The 19,768-nt window shown below is 37.6% G+C and overlaps 2 protein-coding genes across 2 annotated transcripts in view; both read left to right on the top strand.

Annotated features, from left to right (window-relative positions):
• The first annotated feature begins 3,944 nt into the window (after positions 1–3,944).
• On the top strand, positions 3,945–18,633 carry snx4 (sorting nexin 4). The gene is made up of 15 exons (XM_061971464.2): positions 3,945–4,091; positions 4,275–4,459; positions 4,930–5,054; positions 7,990–8,131; positions 8,204–8,353; positions 9,781–9,828; positions 9,913–9,968; positions 10,174–10,246; positions 10,408–10,469; positions 10,914–10,979; positions 11,070–11,159; positions 12,698–12,797; positions 13,040–13,185; positions 13,375–13,489; positions 17,578–18,633. The coding sequence occupies exons 2-15, from the start codon at positions 4,367–4,369 to the stop codon at positions 17,623–17,625; spliced, it is 1,314 nt and encodes a 437-aa protein (XP_061827448.1). The 5' UTR covers positions 3,945–4,091; positions 4,275–4,366; the 3' UTR covers positions 17,626–18,633.
• Positions 18,634–19,362: 729 nt separating this feature from the next.
• LOC133613723 (uncharacterized) overlaps positions 19,363–19,768 on the top strand; it is a 48,201-nt gene continuing 47,795 nt past the window's right edge. Inside the window, exon 1 of the mRNA XM_061971465.2 lies at positions 19,363–19,606. Within this exon, the coding sequence (XP_061827449.1) occupies positions 19,543–19,606 (64 nt within the window). The 5' untranslated portion in view covers positions 19,363–19,542. The remainder of the gene's footprint in view (positions 19,607–19,768) is intronic.

Raw genomic sequence — 19,768 nt, 5'->3', positions numbered from 1 at the left:
AGGTATATTCCACCTGTTAGTATTAGTGCAAATCTGCAAAACTACAAGGACAATAATAAACCTATAATCAGTATTATTATCTTTGTAAAGGCTTTTTAATAAAGCTCATGTGCATGTTGGATGCAATTAGATGGTGCAGATGTACTCAATAAAGTGCCAAGCAAGCAACGTTATAACATTGTCAGCTCCACTTTATGCCATTTCTTTTTAAACATGAAAACAAGCTGGCAGCGCGATGAGGACAGAACAAACAAAACCACCACAAGACCTAATAACGGGTTGTCGTGGCAACAGATGTGAATTTCACAATCAACTTTTTTTTTTTTTTGCCTACTGGAGAGAAAACGTGCACAGGGAGACAACAACTGCAAATAATGCTCTCTGTCTTGCGCAGGTGGTTTAAACAGGACTCGGGTGAGAAAGTGGGTCATTTTCTCCTGCAAGCTCAGCAGCTGTCCAGTGCAAGGTAATAAGAAAGGATACAATTATTTAGACATTTTATCAGCGTTTTTACGCAATCCTGAGAAAGGGTCACATGCTGCTACTTTTACTTTTACACATGGGCACACAACTATTGTGGCTCCTCACATCCGCACATTGTTTACAATCATGGCCACCAGCAGCGAGAGCGATTCGGACCGAGAAAGCGACGATTTCCCCATTAATTTGAGCGAGGATGAAAGATTTGTGGATGAGGAAAGTGAGAGTGAAGGACTTGAGGGCAGTGGGAGCGATTCAGATAGGAAAGATGCTGCGAGAGGCGGGTGGGACCTGATATTCAGCTGGGAATGGCTAAAACAGTAAATAAACACAAGACATATACATACTCTATTAGCCACAACACAACCAGGCTTATATTTAATATGCCACAAATTAATCCCGCATAACAAACACCTCCCCCCTCCCGTCCATATAACCCGCCAATACAACTCAAACACCTGCACAACACACTCAATCCCACAGCCCAAAGTACTGTTCACCTCCCCAAAGTTCATACAGCACATATATGTCCCCAAAGTCCCCAAAGTTACGTACGTGACATGCACATAGCGGCACACACGTACGGGCAAGCGATCAAATGTTTGGAAGCCGCAGCTGCATGCGTACTCACGGTACCGCGTCTGCGTATCCAACTCAAAGTCCTCCTGGTAAGAGTCTCTGTTGTCCCAGTTCTCCACAGGCCAATGGTAAAGCTTGATTGTCATCTTTCGGGAATGTAAACAATGAAACACCGGCTGTGTTTGTGTTGCTGCAGCCGCCCGCAATACACCGCTTCCCACCTACAGCTTTCTTCTCTGCTGTCTCCATTGTTCATTGAACAAATTGCAAAAGATTCACCAACACAGATGTCCAGAATACTGTGGAAATTTTGCGATGAAAACAGACAACTTAATAGCTGGCCACCATGCTGTCCCAAAATGTCCTCTACAATCCGTGACGTCACGCGCAGGCGTCATCATACCGAGACGTTTTCAGCAGGATATTTTGCGCGAAATTTAAAATTGCACTTTAGTAAGCTAACCCGGCCGTATTGGCATGTGTTGCAATGTTAAGATTTCATCATTGATATATAAACTATCAGACTGCGTGGTCGGTAGTAGTGGGTTTCAGTTGGCCTTTAAATGTCGGTATGTACTCTTTCTTTCGGTTTCTACTTATGCAATTATTGTGTGGTTTTACATGTCATCAAGCACCAACCTAGCAATCACATCCGTCTATCATTCTTGACTATTTTAATAATATTTCAATTTTTATCTTTTTTTTGTATATGTTTTCTTATATTTCCTGGACAACACTAAGCTATTTATTATGTTGTTTTTTTAAGGAGCCAAATGTTGCATAGGAAGAATTAAAGGTATCTTCTGGAAGTAAAGATAATAGCAAAACATATATGGCAGGCTTTTATGACATGCATTTTATTTTAATCTATGCTAATAAATAACAATGATTAAATTGTGCAACATACAGTCTGCATATTGAGATATCAAAAGTATTACTTACAGCAGTGTTTTTCAACCTTTTTTGAGCCAAGGCAAAAGCCCTTAAATTGATGTATTTGTTAAAAACATTTAAAGGTATTTAGGTAGCCCTTTTTGTCTTTTTTTTTCATGTTTTATATTATTATTATTTATTAATATTTAATACTCTGTCTGTATTTGCTTTTGTTTTCTTTCCTTACCATGAATTGATTAACGTGGACCCCGACTTAAACAAGTTGAAAAATGTATTCGGGTGTTACCATTTAGTGGTCAATTGTACGGAATATGCAGCTGAGATAGGCTCCAGCACCCCCCGTGACCCCAAAAGGGACAAGCTGTAGAAAATGGATGGATGGATGTACTGTACTGTGCAATCTACTAATAAAGTCTCCTTGACATGTTACGCTGATGTCGTAATTTGCTCAACCTGACGTGTAGATTGTTGGTTATGTTGAAAGTGCCTTGACTTTTTTGTGCATTATAAATGTATGTTTGTTGTTCAATAAAAAAAATGTTTTTTAAAAAGACTGAAGTAATCGGTTTTGTCTCAGGACCAGCCAATGAGGTGTCAAGTTTGAAGTCACATGACACGGATCTTTCATCGGCTGGTTCTGAGACCTGATCAACTGCTTCAGTCTTAATTTACCGAATTTTGACAAATATTTCTGCGCTGAATTTTTTTAGAACCTTTATTTAACCAGATGAGAAACCCATTGAGATCAAAATCTCTTTCACAAGGGTGACCTGGCCAAGAGGTCAACAGCACATGTCACAGAGCAGTTTCAAAAAAGAAATACGTTAAGACATACATTTTAAAATACATAAGAGAACTGTAAAACAAAAAAAGATTTACACCTTTTAAAAACACAGACACTGTGCAAACGTCTCTCGCTGTCTGTCCCTCAGGACAGAACGGAAGGCTCCAAATGGAAGTAGTTCTGTAAGTTTCAGTTTCGTCTGCAATGCATTCCATGCCATAGGAGCAGCAATGCCAAAATCTCTTTTGCCAAATTCCGTCCGTACATGAGGAACAGTTAAAACATACAAATTGTTAGATTGTTGTGTTCTGCTGGAAAGATAGTCTGTGAACCAAGCAACAGCATTTTTAGATAATCCAACGTGATGAAGGGCTTGAATTAACAGACTGTGGTCTACTGTGTCAAATGCTTTTGACAAATCAATAAATAGGGCGACACAATATTTCTTGCCGTCGACAGCCTCGATTAAATCATTGAAGACCTTAAGAGCAGCTGTAATGGTGCTATGCTGTTTTCTAAAACCAGATTGAAATGGGGATAAAATATTGTTTGATTCTAAAAAATCCTCTAGCTGGCTACTGATGATCTTCTCAAACAATTTTGCTAAAATGCATAATTTAGAAATTGGTCTGTAATTATTTATATTTGTGGGTTCACCCCCTTTTAGCAGGGGAAGAACAAATGCCGATTTCCAGATTTTTGGAATGCTTTCACTTGTTAGACTTAGGTTAAAAATATGCGAGAGAGGCTCGGCAACAAAATCAGCAGCCAATTTTAAAGGGTTCAATTTGGTCAGGTCCTGCTTTTTAGACTGAATTTTCATACACTGAATTTTTACACACTGTTTTTTGACAAAACTTAATTTTCAAACAAACATTTTTTGTTGACACATTTAATTTTGGATGTATAATTGTAAAAATTTAATTATTTTTTTGCACGCTGAATTTATGAAAATTTATTTTTTGCATTTGTATTTTGTGAAATGAAAGGTTTTACATTACATTATGTTGACAATTTTATTGGATATAAATGTGTGAGCAAAATGTGTGTGTTTAAAAAATCTGATTGTTAAAAATACAAAATAATGCTAAAATACTAAAAATCAGTGTGTAAAAATACAGTGTAAAAAAACGCGAAGACCGACATCCGGTAAATTAAGACCAAGGTAATCGGTCTTGTTTCAGGACCAGCCAATGAGGTGTCAAGTTTGAAGTCACGTGACACAGATCTTTCAAGGCTGGTTCTGAGACCTGATCAATTGCTTCAGCCTTAATTTTCCGAATTTTGAAACGACGAATTTTTCTGCACTACATTTTTTTAGACTGAATTTTCATACACTGACTTTTTACACACGGTATTTTGACAAAGCTGAATTTTTAAACCAAAAATGTTTGTTTACAATTTTAATTTCAATTGTATGTATGTAATTGTAAAAATTGAATGAGTACAATGTAGCAAATTCGTCACCACTATCGTCCAGAAATTCAAAAGTATTCGATTTTTTTGTTTGTAAAGTCTAAAAACTTTCTTCTTTTAGCGTCTGACAGCAGTGCGCATGCGCTAAGGAGCCGCCTCCCTCCCTTACGCCAGCTCAGCTGACAAGAGCAGGCAGCGCAGCAACAACCGCTGATGATGGCAGACTCTGGAAGTCATGAAGAAGTGGCAGTTATCGGCAACACTGACATTACGCCCACGGAATCCGAGAACAACATCATCAACACGGTCGTAAAAGTGTTCATTTATGCGGCACCTACTTCCATTGCAACGAGGCTATCAAGCCTGCGAGTGTTAGCCTCTTTAAGCTAGCAGTAAGCGGCGAAGCCAATGATATATTTTCAGATAATTTTTTTAATCCCGCAAAAAGTGTGTATTTTTCGACACATTTAATAGTTTTAGCTGTAAACTATGAATAACAAGTTATATCTGTCAGCGGGAATATTGACTCTCGTAAACTTCATGCTATGCTAGCTTATTAGCTAGCTTACATTAGTGTTTATTTACTGTCAATAACTGCAATGCAGTTAAATGTAGTACTTATGAGAGAGTTTATGCTTACTAATGCCTTTTTTTGGCGGAAGTGACGTATGCAGAGGAAGGGGTCTCGCGTCTTGTGACCTGCAAAAAAAAGTTGCCACAAGTGCAACTCTAGCAATAGACGATCTTTGTTATTTTTTGCTCATTGTCCTTTGCAGATGGTGGAGAAGGGGAGCTCCCTGTTGAAAAAGCTGGAGATCAATGTGGCGGAGGCTGAGAAGAGAACAGGCAAAAACACCGTCAACATGCAAGAAACGTATACGGTCTACCTCATAGAAACACGGTAGGTCCAGGACGAGCAACATTGTTCAGCTGACCAAATCGCAATAATTGCATTCTTGCTCTATCTACTGTGCGCTCCCGAGGCCGCAGACATCTAGGTGAAAAAGGAATTGGAAATAAGGTTGTACGGCAGTGGTTCTTAACCTGGGTTCGATCGAACCCTAGGGGTTCGGTGGAGGTCAAGACACACCCGACTCATCGTGTAAATAAAAACTTCTCCCTATCGGCGTATTACGGATACGGCAACAGCAGAAGCCACACTGATTTGCAGGTGTACAATTTGTTGTGAGTTTATGCACTGTGTTGGTTTTGTTTTTCGAACAAGGTGATGTTCATGCACGGTTCATTTTGTGCACCAGTAATAAAACATGGTAACACTTTTGTATGGGGAACATATTCACCATTAATTAGTTGCTTATTAACATGCAAATTAGTCAAATATTGGCTCTTAACTAGTCATTATTAAGTACTTATTAATGCCTTATTCGGCATGGCCTTATTATAACCCTGGCCCTAATCCTCTAACCCTAACCAAATAACTCTAAATTAAGTCTTTGTTACTTAGAATATGTTCCCCTAGTGTCCAAATAACTCCTAAATTAAGTCTTTGTTACTTAGAATATGTTCCCCTAGTGTCCAAAAAACTCTAAATTAAGTCTTTGTTACTTACAATATGTTCCCCATGCTAAAGTGTTACCAAAAACATATAACTTTGTCTTGAATTTGAAAAAAAACAACATTTTATTTTTCACTAAAGAAGGGTTCGGTGAATGCGCATATGAAACTGGTGGGGTTCGGTACCTCCATCAAGGTTAAGAACCACTGTTGTACGGCTTTTTGAAAAATACCAGTACTTTTCTTTTTCATGAACATGAGAGCGCGCCTAGGTTACAGTTATTGTACAGAAATATGGGGAAATAACTACAAAAGCACACTTCATTCACTAACGGTCTTAAAAAAAATATCAGTTAGAATAATACATAATGTTGGATATAGAGAACATACAAACACTTTATTTATTAAATCACAATTATTGAAATTCAACGATTTGGTGCATTTGCAAACTATAACCTGCTACCCGAGAATGTACAACAATTCTTCTCAACAAAAGAGGAGAAACATAACCTTAGAGGAAAATCTATTTTAAAACATTTGTATGCGTGTACAACACTTAAAACCTTTTGTATATCAGTATGTGGAATTAAATTATGGAACGGATTAACCAAAGAAATCAAACAAAGCACCAATATGATTCAGTTTAAGAGACTGTTCAAACTACAAGTGTTCACAATGTACACAGAACAATAATTATGATAAACATCTTGAACCCTTTTTTCCTTTTTTTTTTTATTGAGACAAAGATTATTTATGTATTTAATATGTGTATGCTTACTATGGTATATTATTTATTTATTAGTTCACTGTTCTGTTACAGAGAATAAAGAAATTGGATAAAATTGCTATGGTATGAAAAGGGGTAGGATTAAATAAGCTCTGCTTCTTCCTACTCCTTTTCGGACGTGCTGTAATAAAACAACTGAAAATATGTGATGAATTACATTGTATCGTATGCATGTTCGAAGGAAACTTGAACTGAACTGAACAACTACATTCTTGCTCTATCTACTGTGAGCTTCCGAGGCCGCAGACATCTAGGTGAAAAAGAATTGGAAATAAGGTTGTACGGCCTTTGAAAAATACCAGTACTTTTCTCTTTCATGGACATGAGAGCGCTTAGGTTACAGTTATTGTGTAGAAATATGGGGAAATAACTACAAAAGTACACTTCATTCATTAACGGTGTTACAAAAAAGATCAGTTAGAATAATACATAATGTTGGATATAGAGAACATACAAACACTTTATTTATTAAATCACAATTATTGAAATTCAACGATTTGGTGCGTTTGCAAACAGCTAAAATGATGTACAAAGCAAACTATAACCTGCTACCCGAGAATGTACAACAATTTTTCTCAACAAAAGAGGAGAAATATAACCCCCACATACATAACCATCATGTGTGTGTGTGGGGGGGGGGGGGGGGGGTTTGTAGCGTCCCGGAAGAGTTAGTGCTGCAAAGGGTTCTGGGTATTTGTTCTGTTGTGTTTATGTTGTGTTACGGTGCGGATGTTCTCCCGAAATGTGTTCTTCATTCTTGTTTGGTGTGGGTTCACAGTATGGCATATATTTCTAACAGTGTTAAAGTTGTTCATATGGCCACCCTCAGTGTGACCTGTATCGCTGTTGATCAAATATGAATTGCATTCACTTGTGTGTGCGTGCAGAAGCATATATTATTTATATGTATTATGTGACTGGGCCAGCACTCGTTGGACTGGATGAAGAGCAGACGTGACGATTTTCGGGAGGGGCACTGAAATTTGGGAGTCTCCCGGGAGGGTTGGCAAGTATGAGAATTAGCGGTGAATGCGGTGTTACCGCGGCACCGCCGCTGTATATAATCGGCGGGCCAGCTTTAGTGTTAATTTGATATCACCTCAAGGGCCAAGTGAAATTGGTCCGCGGGCCAGAGTTTGACACCCATGCCCTAGGGAATAAGCGGTAGAAAATGGATGGATGGATGGCAATGGGAAATGACACAATATGTTACTGCATACGTCAGCAGCCAAATTAGGAGCTATTGTAACCCATTTGCTTCAGAGAGAAGTTGTCTAGTAAGTTCACTATCTTATTCAGTGCCAAAATTATTCTTTGACTGCCATATGAAACCAATTAATGTATCATAAAAAGTTTGTTAAAATAAAGACAAACATGTTTTTTTTAAAGAAGTATCAAAATACTTTTTTTTTTTAATTTATAACACTAATTGGAATATAGTTACAGAAATATCTGAATGGAAATGGTTTTGTATTTTCCAACAATCATAATCTAAATATATTCCCATTGCGACATGTTGATGTTGTGTCTGCAGACCAGCTGAAACGGTGGCAGACGCATCATCACCCTCCACTCCCGACTGTCTGTGGAGGCGCTACAGTGAGTTTGAGCTGCTCCGAACATACCTCCTGGTCACCTACCCTTACATCATCATCCCTCCACTACCAGAGAAAAGGGTAAGTGAAACAAAGGTGATTAAATAAAACTGCATTGTTTCTAAACGTGTGAGTGTGCGATTCCATTTATAGGCGGAGTTTGTGTGGCACAAGCTGTCGGCGGACAACCTTGACCCGGACTTTGTCGAGCGGCGGAGAGTCGGCCTGGAAAACTTTCTGCTGCGTGTGATGTCACATCCTGTCCTTTGCAAAGACAATATATTTTTCCTCTTTCTCACAGAGGTTTGTATCGTCGTTAAATCATGGTGTGCCGATCCAATATTGATATTGGTCTGATACCAGCAGAAAAAAAAAAAAAAAAGTATCGGATGATATGTAAAATCTCTGAATTAAGTTCTGATACAAGTAATCCATCTAGAGTTCCTACAGTAAGCACACAAGTGTGAACTTTTCTTGTATTTTAGTGGTCATTTACAAAAGGTAAACTTAGTACCACATGTCACACAAGGTAGACATGCGTAATAAGTGTCCATAATTGCACAATATTGCAGTCTAAAACACCTTATTTGTCATTATAACCAAGTACAGAATAATAATATTTGAATATTACCTACAGATAGAAAGTCTCCAAGACAAAAGCGTATTAAAAAGTATTCAGTAAAACTTTCACTCCACTTCAAAAGCATAAATCTGTGATACAGTTAGTATTTATCATATCTACCATTGTTCTCTGAGTAATTTACCTTGATCAAACCTTTTCTAACATTCTGCTCTACAAAATAATATAAGTATGTAGTATGATTCATGCTGATATCATTTCGTAATATTATCAGTATCAGACAATACTCAAGGCCCCAATATTGGCATGCTATGGTAAGTGAAAAAGCTGCCTTTTAACATAAAAGCAGTGGTCCTAGCAGTTGTCTACAGGGACCATTTACATTGATGGAGTGGAACCGCAAATTATAAAAAAAGCTGACTCGCATGTATAAATCACTAAATAGAATAATTTTTTCTGTAAGAAAAAACATTTTACATTTGCAATAATTCAATATTATTATTGCTAACTTAACCACATTGTACTGAGCAGCCAGGACAGAGACGTGTGTGACGCTTTTCTGTGCGGAAAAATGTTATATTTTTAGTTCTGTAGTTATTAAATTTTTCGCCATTGCCATCCCAAAATAAACAACATTGTACAGTAGCTTGTTTAGTTACTGTCAAACCTAGGTTGGACTGAAACAGTTTTCTAATAAAAACTAACTCAAGTCGATCCAGACACCCAAAAAATTTAACACTAAGTGCATTTAATAGAAAATAAATATAGTTTTAAATGCAGAAAAACATTGCAATGAATGACTAATGAAATTTATAAGAACACCTTTGCTCTCACTCTTACCATTTATTGAAGACTATTTTTGGCAAATTAGGTGAGAAATGGAGATATAGGAGTAAATTGGCCAAAGAGTCACCACTTTCATGTTTTTCCTTTTTAATTCAATCGGGTTTCTCACCTTCTTTATCACACTATCTCTCTCTCTATCACAACTTTCTTTGGCCCCATATTGGCTCATTTTGCTATTAAACATACATGTTCTGCTAACATCCTGTTGCCAGCTTGCACCAGTGCAACCCTTGGTGGTTCTTTGAAGTACTGCAATGACAACTGAAATGTTCCCGTTTTAATCTGTGAATTAATTTTCATTTAGGAGAAAGGCTGGAGGGATGCCGTTTTGGAAACGGGTTTCCAAGACAAGGTACTTTTGAGCTGTTCTGGAAACGTAATTAACAAAGTTAATGAGGAATTTTTTTCTAGTGTTAAAGTATGTCTTCCTTGTTAGGCTGATTCCAGGTTGAAGTCCTTGAGTGCCATGTTCAGAGTCAAGAACCCTGATAAGTAGGTGTACTTTTTTATCTCCCTCATCTGGGAACATAGTCACACGATCAACTTAGTATCAACCTTTAAATCAATAGCATGAGCTAGTAAGAAGTCATTCATTGTCTAGAACTATTTGCTTGGGGAAATTGTGAATTTTATTTTGACTCCATTAAAACAAATTCCACCGTCATATAAAATGCTAAAATTTTGCTGCATTTTCTAGACGGTTTACAGCGCTCAAACAATATAGTGATGAACTGAATGCTGTCATCTCTCAGCTTCTCAGGGTGAGAGCGGTGAGTATTGACCTACACACAAACTCTAATGTACATTAAATGCTCTTGTATTGCTGCTGTTGAACACAGAGGTGTTTAATGTATAAATTATAATCTGTTGTCATAAAACATTTACAACTGAACAAATTCCCTTCATTATAATAGTTAACTGTTTATTACAGAGAGTTGCGGACAGACTATATGGCGTTTACAAAGTCCATGGTAACTATGGCCGAGTTTTCAGGTGAGCGAGTTTGCCCTAGTGTGTGAATGTGAGTGTGAATGTTGTCTGTCTATCTGTGTTGGCCCTGCGATGACGTGGCGACTTGTCCAGGGTGTACCTTGCCTTCCGCCCGATTGTAGCTGAGATAGGCTCCAGCACCCCCCGCGACCCCGAAAGGGATAAGCTGTAGAAATTGGATGGATTGATGAATGGAGTTTTGTTTGTTCCTGCATTTTTATCTACTGCCACCAGAGTGTGCTGCATTGACACAAACCACACAGCATCTCATAAATATACTGTCTTTAATAAAGTACTAATTTATTTTACAAGGCATCAGGTTATCCATCCATCCATTTTTTACCGCTTATTCCCTTCGGGGTTGCGGGGGGCGCTGAAGCCTATCTCAGCTTATTGTTAGTAATTTTAATTCAAAATAGATAGCAAGTCACATGTTTGTGTCTTCAGCGAATGGAGCGCTATAGAAAAGGAAATGGGAGACGGACTACAAAGTGCTGGTCACCACATGGACGCGTAAGTTATGAACACCACCTAACTAAACTCAACTTGCCTCCACATGGTAAACAGCAAATACATGTGATACATTTGGTTCTTTGTGGTCAGCTATGCTTCGTCCATTGATGACATTTTGGAGGAGGAAGAACATTATGCAGACCAACTGAAGGAATATCTCTTCTACACTGAAGCTGTCCGGTAATTTGGCCACAACATTGCAATTAAAAATATACCATGCCTTAATTAGTCGGCTGTGACTTGTCACAAACACCTTCATTGTTATTTTAGGAAAGGTTTTAGTATCGAACAGGGGTCAGCAACCTTTACTCTCAAAAGAGCAATTTGCCTTTTCTTCCACAAACTAAAAGTAGTCTGGAGCTGCATAATATAACCCAGCTTATAAACTTTCAAAATATTTGATCCTTTAATTTTATTTTACAGGAAAAGCAATCTGTCCATGCAGAATTGTCTCCAACCTTTTTTCTTCTGAGAGCTACTTTTACAAAATGAAAATTGACAAGAGTTACTCATTTTTGAATTGTTTATTTAAATAACTTATTGCAACCCAAACAAAGGGAATACGCTGATTTTGCCAGAACATTCACAAAATGTTCCTATTCACAACTCACATTTTGTATTAAAGGGACCCTGTAAGGCAAAAACAATACCTGTTGGTGTCTGTTTTAGTGTATTTGGGATCCCTATATGTCCCAAAAATGTTTAATCAAGCCATCGAGGCATGGCCGAAATATTTTTTAAAACAATTATGCCTTCTTCCAAACTTGCTCCAAACAAGCCATTTGGAATTTGAGACTTCAGCAATGTTTTTTGCCTTTGTTACGTCAGCGAAAATCTCCATATATGGTAGAGGTTTACTCAAAGAGCTTTGTGCGAGTCTGCTATTTTTATACAGTCAATTAGTTCATTATTTTTCTCTATCCTCTTGTGGAGCACACTGGCTCGCAATATACATGCATGCTAAGATCCTCCGCTGCTGCCATTTCAAATAAAATGTAGCATATAGTTCTAACTTTTATCTGTCAGTAGACCCGATATGGAAGCACTACAAACTACAACATGGCTGACGAGGGGGAGACGCACTTGAATGGGGCTTGTTACTGTCGGATGACAAAGGATGACTTTGGCATGTTATATAAGACCGCCCACAAAACGGCGCATTCTGAAGAGACGGTCAGAAAGCGGTTTGAAGATGGTGCGTAAAAGATAGTCTATGCAAAATTTTGACCCAAGCACCACCAACATATCTTATATAGACCACAAGAAGATGTTATATATGTATATATAAAAATCACAATACAACATTTAAAAAATGTTGTACTATGTCATTAAACAGAGGCTTATTGTCTGAATTGTACAAATACTGAGAGTTTAAAAAATATTATTTGACCCTTTAGTGAGCTACCTCAAAATCAACTGGCAAGCTATTGGTTGGATACCCCTACTCTATTTTATTATGTAATTTTTTTCATTTTGGAATGTATTCATGGTTAGTTTACCAATAGGGGTCGCACACTCATGAAGTCTCTCACACCGTACACACACCAGCTCACTCTCCTTTTTCCATGCCTTCCTAACACTCATCCAATTACCAGTCAGGACACATTTACGGCCTCCAAGTCAGTTGGAAATGATAGAACTGGTTTCTCCTCTAACCCCATTGCTAGCTGCCAACCTCTGATCTAGAGGATGACCACAATGTTTGTTTTTGGTCTTAGGTCGGTGTGTAGGAAACATGAGCTGATCCAGTACGAGTTGGAAGTAGCAGCTCAGGATCTCGCCAGTAAGAAGCAGCAGAGAGAAGAGCTGGCCACTGGGGTAACACACATTCATTAGCTGTTGCTGCTTTGGTCTGTTGGGCATCGGCATCAACAATACAATGTGCACCATTGTGATGTTGTAAGGTGCTACAGTATACAAATGCATCTTGATTGATTGATTGAATTTGCCTGAGTAGCTGGACAGGACAACCAAAGAAGAAGCTGTTGCTACATTTAAACAGCTTCAGAATTGAGAGTTATTACTGCTAATTGCCTTTTGTTTTTGTGTGCATCTTTCAGATGGTGCGTGTTTTCTCCCTAAAAGGAATGACCAGTAAACTGTTTGGCCAGGAGAGCCAGGAGCAGAGGGAGAGCAGGTTGGCATCTTTGGAGCAGAGCATCCAGGAGGGAGAGCAAATAATGAAAGAGAAGAACACAGAGTGCCAGTGAGCTTTTTAACCCAACTTTATCTTGTCTTTTCTCCATCAATAATTAACTATTTGCTGACTATAATTAATATGGAGTGTGTGTTTATTGTCACACTGACTAATTAAGAGATCAAATCAAGCAAAGTTCCCCATTCTGTTTGCCTGAACTTTTACTATTTTGTCTCCATCATCTGTTCTTGTCTTCAGAGAGTTTGTGCGAACAGCCTGGGAAGATATCGAGCGTTTTAAGGAACAGAAGGACAGAGATCTGCGTGAAGCACTCATCAGTTATGCTATCATGCAAATTAGCATGTGTAAGAAGGTAGGTGTGGCTTGGCGGTTTCTTCAGTAGTTTGTTGCCTCTTATATACATACACGCAGAGGTTAGTACATGACATGACTGCAAAATGTATTGAGATTAGTGTATCATTTACATAGTAATGTAACAAAGAGTTTATAACTGGGTGTTTTAGTTTAGTTTTAGTTTAGCTTTTTAGCCATGCTTTAGCTTCAATGTCTTTTTCTTAGCGGCACTCGCCTTTTTTTTTTTTTTTTTGGTTTAAGCATTAGATACCTTAGTACCATATTGTGATCACCAATTAACTACCTTCTGCCACCTACTGATATGGAAAAGTATAACATGGTTTCTCTGCCGAGCTCTAGACAGTACAAACACTATTTATGGATTATAATTACCGTATTTTTCGGAGTATAAGTCGCACCTGCCGAAAATGCATAATAAAAAAGGAAAAAAACATATGAGTCGCGCTGGAGCCCGGCCAAACTATGAAAAAAACTGCGACTTATAGTCTGAAAAATACGGTACTTGTGTGCAAAAAATATTTTTAACCCAATTGGGTGAAATTACATAATCTCCCACGGCACACCAGACTGTATTTCACGGCACACTAGTGTGCCGCGGCACAGGGGTTGAAAAACACTGCCGTATAGTGACAGTTTTTTAAATTAATAATTGCCTAGTACGTTAGTCCACTTGAAACAAACATCTCCTTTGTCTTCGCCATTGTAAAAACAAAACTAAACCCATAAACATGTGGAAACTGAAACTACCTTGACCATGACTCATAACCCATATAGTTGTCATTTCTGGCATTGTTCAAACGCAGAACACTGCAGCACCTAACTATATTTGTGATAATATACCTTTATTCTATGTATTTGTGCTTGTGGGTATGCGATGCACAGTCCAGAGTATAGTCTCGTCTGCTCGGTAGGAATGGGTACCGAATTTGGTACTTTTGTAGGTACAGACTAAAGTCGTTCCATACTACCGGGTAAAGATGCTATATTGCGATACTTTTTGTTGCACGGGACGTCACGTCCGGTTGCAGACTTAGAAGCACTTGGCCAGAAAATAAGCAGTCAAGCACTTAGAGCGGACTCAGCTGGACGGCCTCTTCTAGGTAATGTTACAATTTTCCATGTCAACAAAGTAAGAAGGCACTTAAAAGTACAAAAAGGCTCCACTTATCAAATAGTGTTAGCATAATGCTAGTATTCTTTTGAGACTGCGTTTACTTATTTACTAATAAAACACATCAGTTTTCACACTGCACTGTCAATAAATTCATTATTCTGCCCTTGCTACTTGTTTCCAGCATGTGCAGCTAGACAGATAGTTAACAGCATGAAGAAACAAAAGCTAACATTTATTTGCCATGGACATGCAAACAATTAGCATTAGCGAATGGCGATTTTACATGGTGATTTCAACACCTCCAAATTTGGTCATGAAAACTACATTGCATGTTACATTAAAACAGCAAGTGTGTAATAAGTACAATACTTACATTTTCATCACTTAGTAGGGATTAATAAAATAAAAACTGGCACATTCAAATTAATGGTTAAGACTACTTACTGCAACGGCTATTCAACTACATAATGAAGAAGGCCGCAGTTTAAATAGCCCAAGGTCTCAGGGGCCGTACATCAAAATTTGAATGTTTCTTTAGAAAGTGCCTCTGCAGGTAATATTTCTTTGAGACTGCGTTTACTTATTCACAAATAAAACACATCAGTTTTCACACTGCACTGTCAATAAATTCATTATTCTGCCCTCGCTACTTGTTTGCAGCATGTGCAGCTCGACAGAGAGTTAACAGCATAATGAAACAAAAGCTAAGTTTGGTACTGATTGATGTTCCTTCTTTTGAATTATTTTTCTTCCTCAGTTCTATTTCTCTATACGTCTTCCTTTTATTTAGGTTTGTCAAACTGAAAATATAAACATTACAAAAATATAATGTCCATTGTCTATTTTACATAAATAAAATAGAAGATTTAGTGTTAATACACCCAGCAAACATTGCACACATGTGGTTTAAAACCGTTAAACCTAAGGTTCGGCTTCATCGCCCTTTGCTGGTCAAATTCAGCTCTACATGTATTTAACCAGTTTTGATTGTCAGAGTTAAACAGCCAAAAACAACATGACCACAAATACAAAAGACATCACAAAGTCAGCATTTTCAATACATCCATACTTTGTTGTCCCGTCGCTGTTATAAGTCAGATTTTAGCGATTTATTTAGATTTTTTTCATGGTCGAGAGTGCCATCTTCTATTACTCACCCACTGCTGCTTTATTGTGACACATATGCTTTGTTGTTGCCCCTTGCGGGGTGCCGGGAGTACTGCATACATGAGCAACCCTGTTTTAAATGGTTTCATCAAGCCTATTTGGGTGATGGTCGACGGACCAAATTAAAAGGTTTGGCGGACCGAATGTTGTCTGAGGCCTGACTTACTGGCTATGGCAACACATCATAGTCTATACACTACTGCCATCTAATGTCCAAGAATTGCAACTGCATGCAAAGTCTTCTATATCATACAGTACAGTACTTGCAAATGAGACGCCAACGTGTAAGAAAACAAGATAACTGGACAGCACAGCTCAGTGTAAAATAATAGTTTTGTTTGAACAATTAATATTTATTAACACTTTTGTATACACAAAAGAACAGAAAATTGGTACCGTTACTACCTGTTTCGATCCCCACATACTGGCTTTTGGTACTATATCAGTTCAATTGTGAAACGGACCCATCCCTACTGCCAGGGTAGGCTCTCGCTAACCTGATTAGAAATAGCGTCACAAAATAAATTAATGATCAAAGCTGTTTAAAACATAAGACATCTTGTCCTTTCTGTAGTTAAGTAAACCCTGTCCACTACACGGGGCAATATGACTCCCCTTACTTTGAGTCTCATTAGATTTTGCACACTGCAAAAAAATCAGTTTTCAAAAACAAGAAAAAAAAATACAAAAATTAGGGGTATTTTATTTGAACTAAGCACAATTATCTGCCAATACAACAAGAAAATGTGGCTTGTCAAGACTTTCCAAAACAAGTCAAATTAGCTAACCTCAATGAAGCCAAAAATACCTTAAAATAAGAATATTCTCACTAATAACAAGTGCACTTTTCTTGGTAGAAAAAAATGAGACCTTTTTGCTCAATATGTTGAAAAATATTGTTAAGTAAATGCTAGTGCCATTATCTTGACATAATGATAGGCGCTCGGCATTACGTTTCTTGAAACCAGCAAACTTATACTAAAAACTAGTTTATTGTTCTTAATGGAAAGGCAACAAGGCAACCGCTTGTTACTCTCGGGGTCTCCTAGCCGCTCAGGCAAATCATATGGTCTAAAGATGCATTTTTCCATCGATAACATGACATCATCGCGCCAAGTGCGTGCTTTTTCAGTCAATTAGTGCGCATATGTACAGCCCGGCTAGTGGCCAAATTTTTTTAAATTGTAATTTTGAAGAATTTATCTGAATGTGCATGAACTATTTCCGTTCAAAATTGTTTGAAATGTCACATGTTAAATGTTTAAATATTAACTGTCAGTTTACTGTACTGTGCCAACTGTTCTACTATATGAGTACGTATTTTCTCTTGTTTCATTGAAAATAAAACAGCAAAGTCTATTTGGCTGTCATCTGTTTTAATTATGAGACACATTTGTGTCAAATGCATGATATTTTTTTTTCATGCTTGAAGTAAGAAATTCTTACTTTAATAAAGCAGTTTTATACTTGTGAGTGTTGATGACACAGCTTTGCAACACTTGATATTCTAGTTTCAAGCATGTTTTGCTCAATATAGGTCATAAAATCTCAGCAACAAGCTGTAATATCTTACTGAGATAATTTAGGACCAAAACCCTTAAAACAAGTAAAACACTAACATAAAATCTGCTTAGTGAGAAGAATGATCTTATCAGACAGAAAATAAGCAAATATCACCCTTATTTGAGATATTTAATCTTACTTAGATTTCAGTTTTTGCAGTGCAGGTGTTGAGTAGCTAATGTTGTGGCCAATGATGTTGTGAGTAATTCTCTTTAATTTCTCTTGTTCTGTCACTGCCTCAGGGAATCCAGGTGTGGTCCAATGCCAAAGAGTGTTTCAACAAAATGTGAGCCACGTTGAAGCCAATCACAGCACCTCCACCTTCCACTCAAAAGATTCCCCAAAGAATGTTCAGACCAGTGCCATACTGGTCAGTTTATATCTTGCGGCCTAATGGGGATGTAACATGAGCGCACAAATACTTTGTTGGACATGCTAATAACGCACACTTTGTTGTGGATGCTTGAATTATTCAGTGATCGATATTCAATTTTCAATCAAAGTTTGTCAGCATGACGCAGAATCACTTCATCCTGCTTGGTTGTACGGCTGACCCACATAAGGTACGACTAACACCAGACTCTTAAATAACACGGATTGAATATTTGAGAAGATGTAACAGACTTTCTTTGGAGATAACAGTGGTTTCCCTGAATGTGATGCCTCAAAATGTTCATTTACTTTGTTCTTTTTTTTTGTTTACACTAAATTAAGCACAGTCCATTGGGTTGAGTAAGTAAACATTTAAAATGAATACTTGCTTAACACCCGTCATTACTCCACTGAGCTTTGACCTTTAATCTGATAGAGTAAACAATAGTACAGCACTTAAGTGCATATAAAAATCAGTAAGAGAATGTTGGAATAACTGTCACTTCCACAAGGGTTCAATTTATCAATGACCAAATGTACAGTGCATGTTTATACTCCCATAAATGGAGCCAAATGAAGCAGAAAACCCATTTTGAAGCTTAAAAGTCATGTTTTCAATGGGAGACATGCTACTGCATGGTAAGACACTAATAAACATTTATTTGTTAAAAAAACAACAACACCTGTTGTGTTCTCCATTCCTCAGGTAAAATGGTGGTTATAGAAACAGTCTGCAAAAATAATGAATATTCTTCATGCTTGGATACGCCACTGATTGTTTGATTATTCCATACTAAAAATGTGGTACAATATTATTTTGTGCACTTAGTGAATGGAATAAAATACATGTTTTGTGGACACTAATTGTGTCATCAATAACCATACATTTGTTTGTAAACCATTTGCAAATAAAAAAATATTTATCATTTTTGTTATTCCATCTATCATCATTGACCACAACGTGACCAAAGCAACACAATGGTGGCTCGGAAAATGGCAGATTAATATCCTGTAATGGCTCTCCGAGTACGCTTCCCTGGTATCCTGGCAAACTTCCATTTTGCAGTCGCATTTGGCATTTTTATTTAGCTTTTTTTTTATTTATTATTTTTTGGTTACAACATACTTGCTATGGCGCCCCCTGTCCGTCAATTGTATTTATAACACTCCAGAGCTGAAGACAAGAAATACTGCCCCAATATATACACCGAAAACGGTGCGTTTTTTCCACCGACAACCACCATTGACTTATAATAATACAAGGTTTTATTTTGATATTGTAGGGGTTTATTAAAGTGGAAAAAGCGTCCAGGGTATGTCTTGAGTATAAAAAAGCCGGTTTTAGCATAGTCTGCATCGCCATGTGCACCCAGTGAGAGGGGACTGAAGGACACGCCCACCTTAAGAGAATTTCCACATTTTATAGGGATTCGGCTTTTCTGACATTCTCCATCCAAAAGAGCCGTGGCTCCTGATCGGCACTTGATTTGGGGGCGGAATTACAAAATACAATAAATCAATATCAAATGTAAAAATATAATTAGAATTATATATCATCAATGTGGCTTGATTTACATGATTGGGCTCAGTGGGTGTATATCGTTCAAAACAAAAGAGTCAACTTCGGAGTTAACTTATAAAGCCAGATCGTTTGCGAACGACCCATCACTCTCAGACAAAAGATCCTCGCCAGACACAGACATCTGAGCACCTTGGAGACAGCAGAGCACTCACACACGCACGCACACACACCGAACACAATCGAACCTTCACACGCTGCCTTTATTGTCCAGGATCAGCAAGCAGAAGAGGGTCCACTCGCACGCAGTGTTTCAATGATGTCATACCTGTGGATTCTGCTCGTGGGAAGCTTGCTGGCTGGATGTGCAAATACACAAGGTAATGATTTAATTCTTAGATTTATATATATATATATATATATATATATATATATATATATAGTGTGTGTATATATACATATAAATATATATATATATATATATATGTGTATATATATATATATATATATATATATATATATACATATACATATATATATAT

Source organism: Nerophis lumbriciformis, linkage group LG13 (assembly GCF_033978685.3).
Source record: "Nerophis lumbriciformis linkage group LG13, RoL_Nlum_v2.1, whole genome shotgun sequence".
NCBI classification, from domain to species: Eukaryota; Metazoa; Chordata; class Actinopteri; order Syngnathiformes; family Syngnathidae; genus Nerophis; species Nerophis lumbriciformis.
The sequence above is the reverse complement of the archived record's forward strand: the minus strand, read 5'-3'. Positions and strand labels throughout refer to the sequence as shown.

What these genes read in the sequence shown, in the direction of transcription:
- snx4 (XM_061971464.2), top strand. Translation starts at nt 4,367, where the DNA reads ATGATGGCAGACTCTGGAAGTCATGAAGAAGTGGCAGTTATCGGCAAC. An exon ending in CTCCACTACCAGAGAAAAGG is followed by an intron (nt 8,132 to 8,203) that starts GTAAGTGAAACA and finishes TTCCATTTATAG; the next exon opens with GCGGAGTTTGTGTGGCACAA. An exon ending in TTTTCCTCTTTCTCACAGAG is followed by an intron (nt 8,354 to 9,780) that starts GTTTGTATCGTC and finishes ATTTTCATTTAG; the next exon opens with GAGAAAGGCTGGAGGGATGC.